A 17,825-nucleotide genomic window follows, 5' to 3' on the forward strand; every position below is an offset into this window, starting at 1 on the left:
TAATTGTATAGTTGAGGCGGCTAAGGTGTTAAGTTAACCGTTGCCGTATAATACGATTAATCTGAATCTACGCGAGAAAACTAGTCTTTGCGGGTTTTTTTTATCGTAAAGTTTCAATGGTAACTCCAATCGAGACTAAGACGAAACAAGAGACGTTTCGATCGAGATTTGAAGGAGAACACAAAGATGGAGGTAAGGGCGAGTAGGAGCAAGCGAAGGAGTTTAGACGAGTCTTACTTGTTTTCGTCGTAAAATCTCAACGGAAACTCCGATTGAGGCGAAACGAATAGCGTTTCGATCGGGATTCAACAGAGAACACAAAGGAGGAGATTTTTGAGGCCTAACAGGTCGCTATGTAGCGAGCTGGAGGTCTGACAGGTCGCTATGTAGCGAGTAGAAGTAAGCCAAGAAGAGTCCTACTTGTTTTCGACGTAAAATCTCAACGGAAACTCCGATTGAGACGAAACAAAAAGCGTTACGATGAGGATTCAAAAGAGAACGCAAAGGAGGACCCTTTTTAGGCCTGACTGGTCGCTACGTAGCGAGTGGAGAGTTGGCTTGAGCTCGGTCACTACGTAGCGACCGAGCCGTGTGCGTTCTCGGTCGCTACGTAGCGACTGGGCTGTGTGCATGCTCGGTCGCTACGTAGCGACCGGGCTGTGTGCGTGCTCGGTCGCTACGTAGCAACCGAGCTGTGTGCGTGCTCGGTCGCTACGTAGCGACCGAGCTTGGCTGGAGCTCAGTCGCTACGTCGCGGCCGAGCTGTGTGCGTCCTCGGTCGCTACGTAGCGACCGAGCTTAGCTTGAGCTTGGTCGCTGCGTAGCAACCGAGCCGTGTGCTTGCTCGGTCGCTACGTAGCGACCGAGCTGTGTAATCGATTTGTTGCGCTTCTTTTTTCAGCGATTAACCTTGGGGTTTTCTGCGGTTTTTGGGAGAACAAGTTTTACCCTTCCGAAATGTTTTCGGAAAATGTGTTTTGGTAAAACCCTTACGCATTGAGATTTCTTTTGTTCGGTAATGAGCCAAACTTACAGGGTTTGATAATATTTATTGTTTCCCTTTATGTTTAAAAAAGAGAAATCGCGAGCTCGTTTAATTGCACTTCCTGTGGCGAAAATTCGCAGCAAGGCTTTCGATTTTCTCAAGAACTGTGGCGTTTGCATAGGCGTTGGCCATAGGCGCAATGGCGGCTGGAGTTTTCTTACCAGTGTTATTGCGAACTGCGATTTTCTCTTTCGTATTTCCAGACATTGTTTTGATCAAGCGTTTTGCGGCTATGAGTTAGAGTAATCCGTATCTACCCTCCTTCTAGCGCCAAACTGTGGGAACCGAAATTTGCACTATCTATTAATGTTTAAATTAGGAAACTAGGAAAACTCAAATTTTCCAGAGGTCCCGGATCTCTGCGAGATCCAACGGCAGGTGACTAAATATATGCGGAAATCATGAAAAGATAACAAACGAGTTTAAAAACAGTAGATCTTATTTCGAGTCCGCGTGAGAGCGTTGCGATCATTGCAAGAGATCATAAAAGCTTTGACCGCAAAGGCTGTCAGCGAGTTACCTAGTTCTAGCGGCCTAAAAGCTCAAACCTAATTGACTCGCAGCTCGATAACTAAAGACGAAGAATATACATAAAAGTTTTTTGATTGATTTCGGACTGGACCTTATGAAAGGCTGCCAACGTACCCTGTTCAAGGATCAAGCCGAACGTAGTTCAAGAGTGAACCAAGAGAGTGAACTGCTTGAAGCGTTTATTACGATTTCTTTCGGTAAAAGCGAACTTTCCGTGGTTTTTTTCGTAAAGTTTGATTGATGACTTCGAATGGCGGAAAACATGAAATGGGTTCACTACGGTCTTCGGGAGACAGCGTCGAAGGGTAGACGAGAATGCATGGATTCGTGTCGTAACGACGTAACGACCGAGCGAGACGGACGCTCGGTCGCTACCAAGCGACCTAGCTTGGCTTCAGCGCTTCGTAGCGACCGTGCGACCTTTTTCGGGCTTTTCTCTGATGTCTCGTGTTCCTTCCGCAGAGCTCTTCGTAAGAATAAATCTTTTCCGAAGATTTATTATTCGTAAAAACGTTCATGCTGATTTTTAAGGACTTTCAGACATTGATTCCGTCGTGACCAATTTTGACGCCAACAGCTTTGGTTTTGTGATTAAATAGAGAAGATAAGTTTATAAGACTAGTGATTAAAGATATAAGATAGTTTTGGTGTTGTGGAAAAAGAGAGAAGAATGAGTTTGGTGTTGTTAAAATTTGAAAAATAAGATGTGTTTATAAGAATAGTGCTTAAACAGAGAAGATGGTTTTGTGGTTGCGGAGAAAGAGAGAAGAATGAGTTTGTGCTTGTTACAAATTGAAAAAGATGATGAGTTTGGAGTATATATATAGACAGCATACAAGTCGTATACCAAACACATACAACACAAGTCTTATATGATGACACTTATACAAAGCCACTACAACACAAGTCTTATACAATGACACTTATACAAAGCCACTACAAGCCAAGTCCCGTGACACACTGATTATACAACTCCACTTTGCCAAGTCCCGTGACACTTACACAACGCCACTACAAGCCAAGTCGCGTGACACTTACACAACGCCACTACAAGCCAACGTTACCGAAGCTGACACAACACCAGAATGGCCTGTGAGTGATCCTCAATATGGTAGCGGAAACTCATTACTACTAATGCCACGTATTCTATTCGTTTAAAACGGAACATGGTATGTGGTTTTGATGGTAATGAGTACTCCCATTACCCTATTATTACATGGCGACAGAAGCTCTGTGATCTCCTCTTCTTTCCTGTTACCTGAAACAAATAAAACTTAACTTTAAACAAAGCAGAAGACCACCAAGAACTTAACAAGACTATAAACTTAGACTTTAACCAGTAGAACATTAAACATTAACATAAATATAGCTCAACATTGACAAGACTTCAACTTAGACTTTAAACAAAGCACAAGAACAACAAGAACAAGAACTAAACCGAGAGTTAAACTTAATCTAATTAGACATCAGCTCATTGATTAGCTTCTTCTTCAGAGCTTCTTCATAGTCAGCTAGGGGATCTTGTTTTGCAATCAGAGTGTCTAGTAGCCTCATCTTCGAGATATTTTCCTTGGGAGCCAAGTCTTGCTGCTTGATAGTCCACGTAGTCTGAAACTGAGACATGTCCTTGGCATCACCCATCGGTTTCTTCCCACGGGCTTTTGCTGCCTTTACACCCATGGGACGAGTGGATCCTTCATCAGATACACCACTGTCTGGTTCATTTTCTTCAGAACATGCTGAGTGTGAACCGTCCTCAAACTTCCTCCTTTTGGAGCTTCCTTCAATTTAATCGAAGAAAGCTCGCACCACTTTTGGTCATTTTTCAGCTCCTTCCAAACATGCTCAAGTGTGAACTTCTTTTTATGATTGGTGAAGAAGATTTTGTGGGCTAGTTTGAGAACATCATTGTCATTTTGCCTACTACGCAGCGACCAAACGCGTATTCCGCTCGATCGCTACGTAGCGACCGAGTCCGAGCCGAAGCCCGGTCGCTACGTAGCGATCGAGCGTCCGTTCCGCTCGGTCGCTACGTAGCGACCGAGCGTTCGTTCTGCTTGGTCGCTACGTAGCGACCGAGCCCAAGCCGAAGCTAGCGACCAAGTCCAAGCCGAAGCTCGGTCGCTACGTGGCGACCGAGCGTCCGTTCCGCTCGATCGCTACGCAGCGACCGAGCTCTTCCGAAACGTCGATACGAAATTAGTCCATGCATTCTCGCCGACCTTTCGATGCTATATCCCGAAGACCGTAGCGAACCCATTTCACGTCCCTCGCCATTCTAAGTTATCGATCAAACTTTACCGTATAAACCGCAGAAAGTTCATTCTTTATCGAAAGAAGCCGTAATAAACGCTTCGAGTCAGAAGACGGCCTCAAGGGACCTAAGACATGACTCGAGGCCCAACTTACGATTTCGTAACCAACAGCCCGTAAGCCGCATAACGATTTACGCTTGGTTCGCAGGGAAAGGTAAATGTCAAGTTTCTGCGGATAAATACGAAATTTTGAAGATAATTACGAAGATCGAAAAAATGGAATATCTCCATTTTTACGCTATGGCAGCTTAAGGGCAGAAGAGGAAAAACGCAAACCGATCTAGGAGCCAGTATATAAGGAGTCCTAAGCGATAAGCATGGGAGAGACTTTTCTCAGAGCAAACTTAGCACTTAGAGCAATTAGGCATATTTCCGTTTTTGTTATTCGAGCTACGACTCAACTAGGTTATTGCCGTCTTAGGGTTTTAGAACTAGGAATCTCGCCGACAGCTCTCGTAGCCCAGGATCTAACCTTGTTGTAACGCTCAAACGTGAATTCAGAATAAGATCTACTTTGCTCTCTTTTCGATTTCTTATACTTTATCGTTGTTATTCTTGTGTTCTGATTGCTTTGCGTGTGGTATTAGCAGATATCCGGGACCTCTGGAAAATTAGGGTTTTCTTAGTTTCCTTATTTAAACGGAAATCGACAGTGCGAATTTCGGTTCCCACCGTAGGGATTCTTCATTTGATTCGGTTTCATAGTCACTCGAACTTGTATCTGAGTAGTGATTGATTTTTGTGATTTGTCAAGAAGATGAGGGTTGCTGAGAGGATAACGGTTGTTGATCTTTTTGATCAGGCGACTCTGGAAGCTTGCTGAGGTTATCGAGTAGGCTGGTCATTGAAAATTCGATTATTCCAATGTCTTTTCCTTTCATTTTGATGTCTTTGATTGAGTCGTGGCTAGAGGAAGATGTAACAGTCGGTTTCTTATTGGGGTTTACTTGAAATTCAGATTCCTTTTGACGTCGGGGCTTCGAACGAGTTGTCTTGGGATGATAGTTGGATGAAGTCGAGCCATAACGAGATGTAAATATTTCATCAGAGGATAGAAAGCTCGGAAATGGAGATGTTGTCTTTTGAGTCTGATGACCAAAGAGGAAGCCGGGAGAGTAAGATCCTTGATACATTGGCATGCCTGACGATGTGCTTCCGAGAGGATCAAAGTATGTATTAGTTCACTGCTGATTATGAATCATACTTTCTATGCACCTTTGGAGATCTCTTAATTGGCTTTTAAGACTAGTTGTTTCCGCTTCTTTGTTGCGAAATTGAGTCGTGTTTGCCATCATATGTTTTGCCACAGTCATCATTTCTTGATGGAGATTGCCCAGTCTTCCATGTATCTCAGCGATTGAATTTTGGAGGCTGAGTAGTCTGCTATTATATCCTTCTGCCAATTGATCAACTTTATGATTTATTGTTGATAAAAGTTGATTTTGCGCAAGTGAATTCTCTGTTTGCCAGTTGAGGACCTTTTCAGCTTGACTTAACTGGCTGGGACCAGAAGAGTCTACAGCTTGAGATAGAATCTTCGGGCAATGTGCGATGTTGTTCCTTAAAAATTCTTCTTGCGGTGGGAACTCGTCGGGATTGATCATCATGATCAGCTGTCTTGGTTCTTCTTTTTTGTCAGAGTATTGGACTATAAAGTCGTATTTTCCTTCGCCGGGTGGACCGACCGAAGTGACTCCCTCGAGATATCTTTGGTAGAGCGGGTCTTTCTTTTTTCTTCGGCGTATGCGAATATCTTCATCAGATTCGTAGCTTGCTTCATCACAAGCAGTACATGAACATACATCAAAGTAGCAATGTCCATCTTTGTCTTTGAAAGGATAGATTACAGTTCCGTCTTTTTCAAAATAGCTTGGTTTAGGATTTTGTTCTTTTGCTGGGCCGTGAAAGCTTTGTTCATCGATCTGTATCGCGAATTGAGTGAACAGCTGCCTTCGAAAAGATGATGATCGGGTTTCTCGAATTTGATTTCAGTTGTTCCATCACTCCGAGAGTGAAAGCTAACTTCGGATGATTGGATAGGCGACTGGGTAGCTTGATGAAGCTTCTCGTAGCTTGTTGCCCATGACTCCGGTAGCCGGCGCAATAGTTCTTTACGAGAAATTTGTCGAGGGATTTGTATCGAGTTTGGTGCTTGGGACGCATATGTGACTTCGAGATATAGTGCTTCGTCTGATGAGGGTAGTACAAGATCAAGAGCGTGGTCTTGAATTCGGTAAACGATTTGGTGATTCAAGGTAGCCGCCACACTTTTTTCTTGCATAGGTGCTCCGATTAGTTGAAGCTGAACCTTAAGTGTCTTTAAGAGATTTGGGTTTTGTAATGAAACATTAAAGTTTGGAAACAGTGTTATGAATATTGTTCATGCGTTTAATGTTGTTTGAACCGTTCCAATGCACGCTTGCTGGTAAGACTTTAATCGAGAGTCGATTAAAGCTATTCGAGCAATAACTGGTAGACCTTTTCTCGCATGTAAGGTTAAACCAATTCTTACTACGCTAAAATGTAGGTGAGTATAGCCTTGTTGCTGCCACAATCTAGGTAGGTTCTCCAGGATGTTCAGAGAAATGAACTGCTCTTCTTCTGTGGCTGGGACTTGGCAAGATGAGAACTTGCTGGACTGGACATACTCCATGACCTTACGACTTGATGAAGGTTTTATGAGATCACGAACGCCTTATACGGAAAAAGCGCTAGGTTTTTTTGCAAAATATTCATATGGGTTTACTAGAGGAAGAGTTGTTTCGGGAAGTTGATCGCCCGGAACATACTCGATTTCATATAGGGAATCTATTTTTGAAGAGCAAGAACGACTTTTACTTCTAGGGAAAGTGGAAATTGCGAACTGAGAATCAATGGGTGTAGGGTTTGAGGTAGACATTACGAGAGTTTGTTTTCAAGAATTCTTAAAACAATCAGTGATAAACGAGGATTCTATCGATTATAACGCAAGTCTGGGAATTAGGCTCTGATACCATTATGCCAAGCGATAAACTGTTCGTCGTGTTGACATAGTCTTATTGAAGTGATTTTTCCATCTTAATCCGCGTGGTTCGATCGAGATATCAAATGTTTTCTTGAAAGCATAGTAAGAATCCCATCCTAGAATTAAATCTTTTCCAGGTGCGGTAGAGCCAAGTACTTCCGTAATGATGTGACATCTGGGGAAAAGTTCGATCTTGATTGGTTTTGATTTCATCTTTATTGTCAGCGAACCTGAGTTTGCGACACGAAATTCTTGTTGATGAGGTAGCCATATTGTCGGAGAAAGAATCTTGGGATTTACAATCGTTGTATGGGCTCAGGTATCTACGAATGCAATGGCGTGAACTGGGTCTTCTTGACAAGATGGGTCGAAGATCGTTACTGGTAGATGCGGAGTTTGTATTTCGTCATGACGTGGCATTTTTGTGATTTTGAAGCAATAATCATCGTCTTCGTCGAGAGATGACTCAGAAGAGTTGTCGTATTCTGAGTAACCACAAATAGCATCGTTGTCGTCGCTATCATAAGATAGAACCGACTCTAAATCGTGGCCTTCGAGATCAATGTCTGGTGCGATCTCAGATATTGAGTTGATCAAGTATTGCTTCTTCTTGGCTGATTTATTTGGATAGTTTTTTGCAAAGTGTCCCTCTTTTCGGCATAGAAAGCATTTCGTTGATTTCTTGAAGCTTCGTTTCTTTCGGAAAAATCTCCTGCGTCTGAATCTGTCGGGGCGCTTAGAGAATCGTTTTTTGAAGTTTCGACATCGCTCTTGTGGGTCACACGAACAAGATTTCTTGGACTTTGAACACTTGATTGATAGATCCGGTCTGGAACATATCTTTGAAAGCTGCTTCGATCTATCCATGAACTCCGTCCAGTATTCCTTCTGTTTGCAGAGTTTGTCCAGTGTTCTGAAAACATATTGTTGTATTTGTCTGATAGAAACTTCTTCGATTGTTTGTCCTTGATCTTTGATGTATAACTTAGTCTGCTGACTAAGATAGTCATCGATGGAGGAGAGGTATACGTGCTTCAGGCTTGGATTGTTAAGGCCATTCAGTGCGTAGTATCTTCGTGTTTGTCTCTCAAAGTGTTTCGCAAGATCTTTCTTTCTCAACGAACAACACTTTGCTGAGAAGAATTCCTCTTGTAGTTGTTCCTTTTGGTGTGTGGGTGTACCAATGAATTCTCTATGAATTTTTCCAAGGAGCAACGGTATTACAGTGTGTCACAGAAACGATAGTTAAACGTAAAACATCATATTTTTCGAAAAAACGAGAATTAAATTTAATGTTGTACTGTTGTAGAGCACTCTGATCCTTATGTTAAACACACAGTTTTAGCTTAGCCAGAAAGTTACTTATTCAACTTCGTTTTCACGTTGTTCTGCTTCTGACTTGATCAGTCGATCAAACACCAGATTGATACTTTTACGCTCCCCGGTCAGCTGGGCCGATCAAATCCGCCTTATTTACCATTGCTTCGTACCTTGCTTCCTCCTTGGTGCAGTTGTGTCCCTAATTAGTGTTCCGCATGCAAATTAACCAAAATAATCTAAGACTGAGAAAGCAATCCATCATTTTCTCATTATAAACCTCATAAAGTTAAAGAATGTCCCATTGTTTTAGTTTATGTTATACTAAGGCTTCCAATGGAGGTAATATGAGACGAGCAGAATGAATTTTGATACTTAGTGGTAAAGTATCTCACCCCGTTCCAATGCACCATATCCGTTACTTCTTCACAACCTTAGAGCAAACTAATGAATTAATATTTTTCCATATCGATGTAACCAAACTTAGTACGTAAGAATATAATAAAAGAACGTAAATTAAAAATCTTGAAATTCATATTACGTTTGTTTGAGAACACAATACAAACGACCTGTTAATAGGGTCGGCATAATAAAAAGAAAAGACAGGAAAATAGAAAACATCCATTCGAACATCTTATTAAATATATATTCTCATCCATTTCATAGCATGGAAAGTGTCCACTCAAGCTTCATCCGAAGGCTGCTTATTTCACGCTGCAACCACATCCAATCAAACATAACACCGTTAATATGATTATATGACAACCTCAAACATGGTTAGACCGAGAAGCTTTGATTCCTAATTTTTGTAACCATATAAAATTATTAATATATATATATGAAACCGAGCGAGTGTGAGAGATTCATCATTTATACGTACCTGTTGCAGTTGATGCACCGGTGTTAGTAAGCTAATGGGGAAAGGAACATTGACTCCACATGCCTTAGGAAGTCCAGCTGCCCGGCCAGCGTTGAGACCAGAGCCTAAGGCGCTTGCAGCAGTTTTAAGGCAACGACAAGCTTGCTGACGGTCGGGAGTTGTACGGGCAATACTGTTAAGCTTACTAACACCGGTGCAGCACGCTCTGGGAAGGGGCCCACGGTCAAGTAGCCAATGCATGCCGCCACGTTGGTGTTAACCGTGCCACAGCTCAAAGCCGCCTTTGATGTGATGGGACCTGCCACAATCATGCAGGGCCAAGACCAAGCATGCCAACTTCACTAGACCGGCCATTTTGTTTTTTCTCTTAGCGTTTTTGCGGATGTGCAAAAGTAGATGTGTGTAATTGTGATACTGAGTGAGGAAAGGAGCCGAGGGAGTGACTGTTTATATAGAGAATGAAGTATATGTTATGAATGTGGATGTGATTACAAGAAAGGACTAGTTAGTTGGCTGTTGGTTACATTTAATGTAGAGTACCTATTAGGTACCTCTCATTTATATGAACAAAACTTAGGTTCACCACTTGAACCTTTAAATTCACATCTTTTTCTAGAATCAATCAAAGTGTCACATAAATAATTAATTAAAAAAATATTATATTTATTTAAAAACAACTAAAAAAAAGAATAATGCTAATTTTAACAATGCTAACGCCGTTAGCTAAACCGTAAACTCAAACTCTTAAATTCTCAACCCTAAACTGTAAATTTTAAACTCAAACCCTAAACCCAAATCCTAGATCCTAAACCCAAATCGTATATTTTAAACCCAAATTCTAGATCCTAAACCCAAACCGTAAACCTTAAATTCAAACCCTATACCCTAAACCAAATCCTAAACCCAAACCATATACCCTAAACCCAAACTGTAAACCCTAAACCCAAACATGGACGCTATAAGGTTTGGTTTTAGGGTCTAGGATTTAGGTTTAGGGTATATGGTTTGGGTTTAGGGTATACAATTTGGATTTATGATCTAGGATTTGGATTTAGGATATAGAGTTTAGGGTTTGGATTTAGGATTTAAGGTTTAGGATTTAAAATTTAAGATTTAGGATTTACGGTTTAGCTAACGGCGTCATTGTCGTTAAAACTGGCGTTATTCTTTTTTATTATTTTTAAATAAATTTAATATTTTAATTAATTATTTATGTATCACTTTGATTGGTCTCGATACGAGAGGTGATTTCTCAGCTTTCCCCCAAGGTCGGGCCTGACGACTTCTACCCCTGTGCATATACTGAAAGTTTAATTGCAATTTTTATTTCTAAAAATTTGATTCACTCTTCTATAACAGAAAAGACAATCAAAGTTGTGTCTAGACTTTTGGGAGCCGTATGCAAGTATAAATACTTCTGACGTTTTCTTTAATAAGAAAATATCACAAGTAAATTATAAAACTAAATTAAGTGAAAAAATAAATAACCTATCAATGATGAAAACATAGCCAAAATTTAAATAACAGTATTATTTCTTAATGTTCATTCTATGTAATTGTCCAAATCATCATCTCATAACTCATAAGTGATCAGTGTAAAAGCTAAATCGAATTAATAAATAGACCCCGAATATTTGTCACGGTTTTCCAAGGGTTGTCACGGTTCCTTGAAACAGTCCACCATTTTCTCGATTATCAAAAGTCTAAACAAATAATTGAACAGTACCAAGCGTGGGGAATGTCTTGTTACTTCATTTTCTGTAAAATTAAAATGCTCCGTTACTTCCCAACTGTATGGCAAATTAAATATAATTTCCTTTTTGTTTATGTTTGATAATTTTTGTTCATGATTATGAAACTAAACTAACCTTCGGTAAGAATATAGTAGAATAAAACGTAAAACTTAGATCTGAAATTCATATAACGTTGATTGTGAACATAGTACAAACGACCAAAGTAATAGGAACGTCACAACATAAAAGACAGGAAATTGAAAAACTCTAAAAACAACAACCATTGGAACATCTTATTTTAGTATTCGCTCATCCATTACATAATACTTGAACGTCTGCATTAGCTTCATCCGACCGCCGCTCATTTCACACTGCAACCACATACAAATAAACATAACACCGTTATAATAAAATACTCAAATCCCCATTAAAATTTTTTTTAGTATATACTTGTTGCACCGGTATTATCCATCGGGATATGGTTAAACAGAACTTCAAATCGTTAATACAGTCTTTACTAAAACACTAAACTGTTAATATAAAAACTCAAGTTTTCATTTAACAAAAATAATCTTCATATTATCTACTTCTTGTTTAAAAAAACCGCAGAGAGAGAAAGAGACAGATTAAGACATATATACCTGTTGCAGTTGGTGGTTTTGCTGATCTTGTAAGGAATGTTGACTCCACATGCCTTAGGAAGTCCAGCTGCACGGGCAACGTTGATAGTAGGCAAGGCGTTAGCGGCTCCTACAAGGCAACGGCAAGCTTGCTGACGGTCTGGGGTTGTACGGGCCATGTTGTTTAGACTAGTAACGCCGCTGCAGCACGCTGTGGGAACGGCCGGCGCATTCTGGGCCAGGTAGCCAATGCAAGGTGCCACGTAGCCGCTAACGGTGCCACAACTCAGAGCCGCGTTCGATGTGATTGGACCGGCCACGATCATGCAGGCGAAGATCAAGCATGCCAACTTCATTAGACCAGCCATATTTCTCTCTTAGATTTTTTTTGTTTGCAAAATGAGATGTGTATGGAATGATGAGTGATGAAGAGAGTAGGGGAAGTGAGTGTTTATATAGACAAAGAGAGTTTATGTTATGAATGTGAATGCGATTTAGAGGAAAGGAGTAGTTGGTTGGTTGTTGGTTTCATTTAATGTAGAGGTTCCTAGCTAATTATGTAGGACCTCATGCACGTCTACTTCGTTTGAAATTTCTACAACCTACGTTCTTGTTTTTGCTATTGCATCATGTAAAAGGACTTTTAATTTTAATAGATGCAATACTGAAAACACAAAACGGGAAATGCAGATATGGATGTAGAAATAGTTATTGTACATACAACTATCATTAATTATCTATTTTAATCTTAACATTATGTTCAATCTCTTTTATATAATTAGAATCATGCATGACGTACGTTGATTACCGGCAGTGCTCCTCTCTCTCAGTTCAGTCTAAGACTACAAGATGTACGTGTTTGAGTACAAAAAAAAATGTTTCACTCTCAATTTACAAAACAAGAAAGAACACATACGAGTTTCAAACTCTCATATTTATCATTGTCTTTCCCAAACAAACTCCAACTAAGTTGTAGGAACTGCCGATGTTTATAATTATTTTTTTTGAAACACTTTTTTTGGAAACACATCCGATGTTTACAATCATTAACACTAGTGTTTATAATCACTAGTAAAAAAAAGATATATGATTAACACAACGTGTGTCCAATATATGACTAACTACAGTGTGGTGGGCTAGTGGTCTAGAAATTAAATCCCCAATACGGACCCGAGTTCGAATACCTCCTGTGACCACGAAATGCTTTACGCCCTCCCTAAATTAAAAGTTAATCGCGGCGTTGGTGCCGGGTCCTTGGGTAAAGAGCATTAGTGCCGGCTGGTTCTGAACCAGGAGGATTAGAAGGTTGGCAATTGGAAACCACGTGCAGATTACGGGTCACATTTGAACCTCCTGTTTATAAAAAAAAGATTAAAAAAAAATAAATAAATATGGTTTTAATAAATATTATTTAATTTTTATTCTGTTTCTTATTTCCATAAAACTTTCTCCGTAACGATAACATACAAAGAGAAGATGTAGGTTTGTCCTGCCATCACATACCATAGAATGTATGTAGATGGTTCGTCATTATGTGAAAAAACTGGCTGGTACACAAAATTGAATGCAACACATGGGTAGGATGGGCTCACTGTCGGTTGATTTGATTTTCAAGGCCATGGTCACTGTGATTTCCCCTCTCCCCTCAACAATATTATTTTCTAGTCTTAATCTGGCAAAACTAGGTAATTTACTTGTACAATTCACTAGACTTTATAAGACATGACTCGACCAACTCTATTAATTTACAAAAAACAAAAAAAAACTTGTAACATTCTGATTTTTATAATTATTTTCTCTTAAAAAGAAATTAAAATAAATTTCAACTTAATCGTATTAAGGTGAAATTATACAATAACACATAAGTTTATAATTTATGATCGTAATTTGGCTTATTTTACTGGCTTTATAAAATATCAAATAGGAGAACGTAACTTTTCAAATAGGAATGATATATTTTGTAATTTATTACTAAAGATAAACTACAAACTACTAATTTAATACTTTATTTTTTCTTATTTACCATCCTACTGCAGATTAATGATTTTGTTCTGTCTAGCATTAATATATGATAATCACATTCAAATTTGAAAATTTATAGACTAATTAATAAACCACATCATATCATTTATCCTATTTTGTAAGAATGAAACTTTCCGTTTGGATATATATAAACTAGTAGTTTGTAGTTTATCTTTAGTAGTACTATGTAATTTTAAACACACAAGTTAAAATATATTCAATAATAGTTGATTTCAAATTAGTTTATCAAATACAAGTTTTGTAACATTCGATTTTAAAATAACTTTAAAACTCATGTTTTAATAACTGTAAATTTGTCATTTTAGTACAAGTTATCTCAAACTCGTAGTTGAATACAGTCTATCCATATTGGTCAGACATAATTTTAAATGTTCTGTGTAGCTATGGATAGCCAGATATAATACGCCAAAGTAAATTAATGTAGGTAGTTTCATTCATGTGTAATCTTACTTAAGAAGATGATTTCTATTTACTGTATTAAATATGTCGGTGCCTAGAGGGCTACATAATTTACGCCTTTTTACTTTGTTTGAAAACTTGAGAATTAGGCACCGAAAATGCCACATGTAAAAATAGTATATGTGGCCACAAGACGTGTGAGCTAAATGTATATGGGTGTGTGTAAATACCCCTCTTCGGGAACGCGCTAGGCGCTAGTCGGGCGGTCGGGTTGGGCCTAGCTCCTAAAGAAAAAATCGGGGATTAATCGGAAATTATGCGGGGCGGAATTTTTAGATGGTTTACTATGTTATAAAATTAATCTTTAATTGTGTATAACATTAATACATTTTCATGTTTAAGATTGTATAAAACACACAAATAGAATATATAAACTTAATATAGTGTAATTTTCATCAAAATTATGAATATAAATGATATTTATAAAATTTTAGATCAAATAAATAAATAAAAATATTATTAAAAATAAAAAAAAATAAAAAAAAATAAAAAAATAAAATAAAAAATAAATAAAAAATAGATTAGGCGGCCGCCTAGGCGGCTAGGTGGTCATTTAGGCGGCTAGGCGGTCATTTAGGCGGTCTAGGCGGAAAAAAATTGGATATCTAATTTTTTAAACCGATTTGGCATAAATCGGAGCGGAAAAGTGACGCGTAACGCCTAGACGGCCGCCTAGGCGGCTAGGCGGCCGAGTTCTAGAACATGGGTAAATACTAAATACATATGACCCAGAAAAGGTGTAGATCAACATATTTCATAAAAAATCGTTATCAGTTTAATTTACATCGGGATGTCATGGGCCTAGAAATTCTGACAATATATTAAGAGCATGAGCATGATTATCGCGGAAGAATAGTGGGTTTTTTGACGAACTTTATGGTCTGGGCTCCACAAAAACCTCGGTTCCAGAAGTCGTGAAATAAGGATCGACTTTGATCTGTTTCTTGCACTGTTTGCATGCCTCACTAACACGTAACGGCCAACGATTGGTGCGTTTTTTAAATTTTTTTTTTAATCAGATAAATTTTTTTTAAAAAATAAATAAAAAAATTGAGCCTAAAAAACCGTTCACTACGGTTATAGCGATAATCATGGTCTAATGCTAATCAATATTGAGTTGAAAGGTTGTAAAACTCAACAATGATCCGACTTGACCCAAACAAAACGAAACGTATAAAATTTGGATTCAAATTAATATGAACCGAAAAGCATCATTTCGAAGAACTTGCTTAAAAATTACATCAAAGCAGAATAATATTTAGATAGTGTATGTATTTATCTTTTCTAATTATGGAATACTTGTTCTATTTAATGATCTTTTAAAAAAAATATTAATAATTTAGTTATATTATATATTAATTTTGTATTGCTGAGAAATTCTATTGAAGTTGAAAAACAAACCTATGCAAAAAAGTTAGTTTCAGCGATATATATCCCGCGTAACATAAGAGGGAAAAACAACGGTCCAGATATATCACATGTATACGATTAAGCAGGGATGGTTTGGGGCGAATCAGGCTTATTGCATGCATAATTTAAAGGCATTTGGATGAATCACAAAACATTCAACTTACAATATACTTATGAGTCTGACTTAGTTTACATAAAGAGGCAAATAATAATAAAACAACCATTATACTAGCTTGTGACATGTTAGCAAAACTAATTAAGCTCGACCAATTAAGTGGTACTTATAACTCATTTACCAAAATATTGGTTGTAACAATTCGGATGCAAATCTATCTTGGGTATTTGAGTTTGCTCAAACGAAAAAAAAAATCCTATATACTAATTAACAATCCGTTAAAACTATCAACTGAATTGTAGACAAGTTATTTGTGTTATTGTAATAAACCAATCTCCAGATCATTGCTACCAACATCATCATCAATATGGATGGCTTCTTCTTCCGAATGACTTCTGTCGGTGGCAGATGAGGTAAGTTCCTCCGCTCGCTTCACCTGGTGGGTCCAGTCAGTACGAATCAATGTACAAAGCATCATAACCAAACATGTAATCTGCGCAGTCAGAAGTCCATACCATAGCCCACAAAACCCAACTTTAAACCCAAACGTGGTCGCGACTGCCACAGGCAAGCCCACGATGTAGAACGCGCAGAGGTTAACGCGTACTCCATCTTTAGGCCTCGCTGTGCCCGTCAACACCCCACAAGCAGCCGTCTGTGGCGAGTTCCCGATCTCGCAAAGCCCCAATATCGGAAGTGCAGACGAAATCAACCCGAGAATCTCTGGTTCGTCCGTGAACATCTTTCCCCAAACCGACCTAAGCGCCGTCACAAAAGTAGCAGCTGATAAACCATACGCTACCGCGAGTATCAAACCAATGACTGTCGTACATTGAGCTCGCGTGGGTTGTCCTCCACCAAGCGCGTGCCCTACACGGGTAGCAATAGCGCTGCTTATAGCGAACGGAACCACGTAGAGTATCCCCGTCGTCTGAATCAATATCCCCATGGCCGACACACTTGCTTTAGGGTTCCCCAGAAGCCCACAAAGGAAAAGCATGATCTCATACCACCAATACTCCAAACAAACCGAGATGGCGCTTGGTGCGGCTAGAGAAAGCAGCGGCCACCAGCCGCGGAAAAGCGACCGCAACGCAAGCCCTTGCCACGGTTTGATTAGAGAGTCCGAAAAGAACGTATAAACGAGCAGTCCCACGTTGATGTTCATAGTGTTAAAAGCCATCGCGACGGCGACACCTTTAACGCCTAAACGCATACGCATGACGAAGACGTAACTAAATAGAGGATGGAGAAGAATGGATACGATGGCAGATATCGTCAACGGTGACGTTAAGCCTTGCGTCCTGAGGAACGTTCGGAGCGGGTGTAGCATGGCTTGAGCCAATAGCTCAGGGATGAAGAAGACCATGTAAGTTTTGGATACTCGGGTTATATCCGGGTCCTGTCCCAACATGAGGAAAATGGGCTCGATGTTGAGCCATGCAACGGCGATTGGTATAGAAACGACGATTAGGAGACATAACATTTTCTGAAACGTGTGGCTAAGTACGGTCCAGCGTTTGGCTCCAAAGGCTTGACCGCAGATTGGGTCCATACCAACGGAAAGACCTTTGAGTACGGAGACTCCGGTGATGTTACCGAAGCCCATGGCGAGTGCACCGCCAGCGAGCTCGACTTCTCCGAGGTGACTAAGGAACCACATTGAGATTATTGATCTTGAGAAGATGAGGAGGGACGTCATAACGACCGGGCATGCTATTTTTGTGAGCGAAGCCACCTCCTCTCCCACCTGCATTGAAAAACATAAGTCGTGTTATTTTCGTTATTTTTTTCCAATTAGTGAACCCTATTTATTATTTTAGTGTTCTAAGAGCATCTCCAAAAATGAACTTTATTTTGAAGTTTTCAAACTTTATATTTGAAGTTTAAAGGTGTTTTTCTCCAAAATAAAAACTTCAAACTCAATTTCAAAATTATTTATATTTTATAATATGTACCTACCTTATATTTGTCATAGCTAATTTGAATTCATAAAACTTTTGTAAATAACTAGCACATATATAAACATATTACAACAATATTAATTAATAAAATATTCTATTAAAATATAAAATTTTAAATAAAAATAACTTAATTAATATTAAACTTCAAACAAAAAACCATATTATTCCATAAATTGATTTTCGTAATATATGATCTATTAGTGCATTTCGAAGTAAAAATGGCTCTCCCCATTTTTACTTTGTAGATTACGAGGTAAAAGTTGTTGAAATCGGGTGATACTGATACTTGTAAATACATTAGATCGGAACAAAAAAAAATAAAAGAGAAACATAAAATATTTCTAAAAGACTAATTTCTTTTCGATGATATTAATACTCGTGAATATATT

General features: G+C 38.9%; 2 protein-coding genes and 1 pseudogene across 2 annotated transcripts; all 3 read right to left on the reverse strand.

Moving 5' to 3' along the window:
• Positions 1–8,783: 8,783 nt before the first annotated feature.
• Positions 8,784–9,497, reverse strand: LOC106340801 (annotated as a pseudogene).
• Positions 9,498–10,982: 1,485 nt separating this feature from the next.
• Positions 10,983–11,891, reverse strand: LOC106336579 (non-specific lipid-transfer protein D). The gene is made up of 2 exons (XM_013775438.1): positions 11,467–11,891; positions 10,983–11,196 (listed from the first exon to the last, which is right to left on the reverse strand). Exons 1-2 carry the CDS (start codon positions 11,811–11,813, stop codon positions 11,187–11,189), a joined length of 357 nt encoding a protein of 118 aa, XP_013630892.1. The 5' UTR covers positions 11,814–11,891; the 3' UTR covers positions 10,983–11,186.
• A 3,897-nt stretch (positions 11,892–15,788) lies between these two features.
• LOC106341615 (multidrug and toxin extrusion protein 1) lies at positions 15,789–17,228 on the reverse strand. Its single transcript, XM_013780339.1, has one exon. It carries the CDS (start codon positions 17,226–17,228, stop codon positions 15,789–15,791), a length of 1,440 nt encoding a protein of 479 aa, XP_013635793.1.
• Between the last annotated feature and the right edge of the window lie 597 nt (positions 17,229–17,825).

This window comes from Brassica oleracea, chromosome C4 (genome assembly GCF_000695525.1).
Source record: "Brassica oleracea var. oleracea cultivar TO1000 chromosome C4, BOL, whole genome shotgun sequence".
NCBI classification, from domain to species: Eukaryota; Viridiplantae; Streptophyta; class Magnoliopsida; order Brassicales; family Brassicaceae; genus Brassica; species Brassica oleracea.

Coding starts and splice junctions, on each gene's coding strand:
- LOC106341615 (XM_013780339.1), bottom strand. CDS start 17,228: ATGCAGGTGGGAGAGGAGGTGGCTTCGCTCACAAAAATAGCATGCCCG.
- LOC106336579 (XM_013775438.1), bottom strand. CDS start 11,813: ATGGCTGGTCTAATGAAGTTGGCATGCTTGATCTTCGCCTGCATGATC.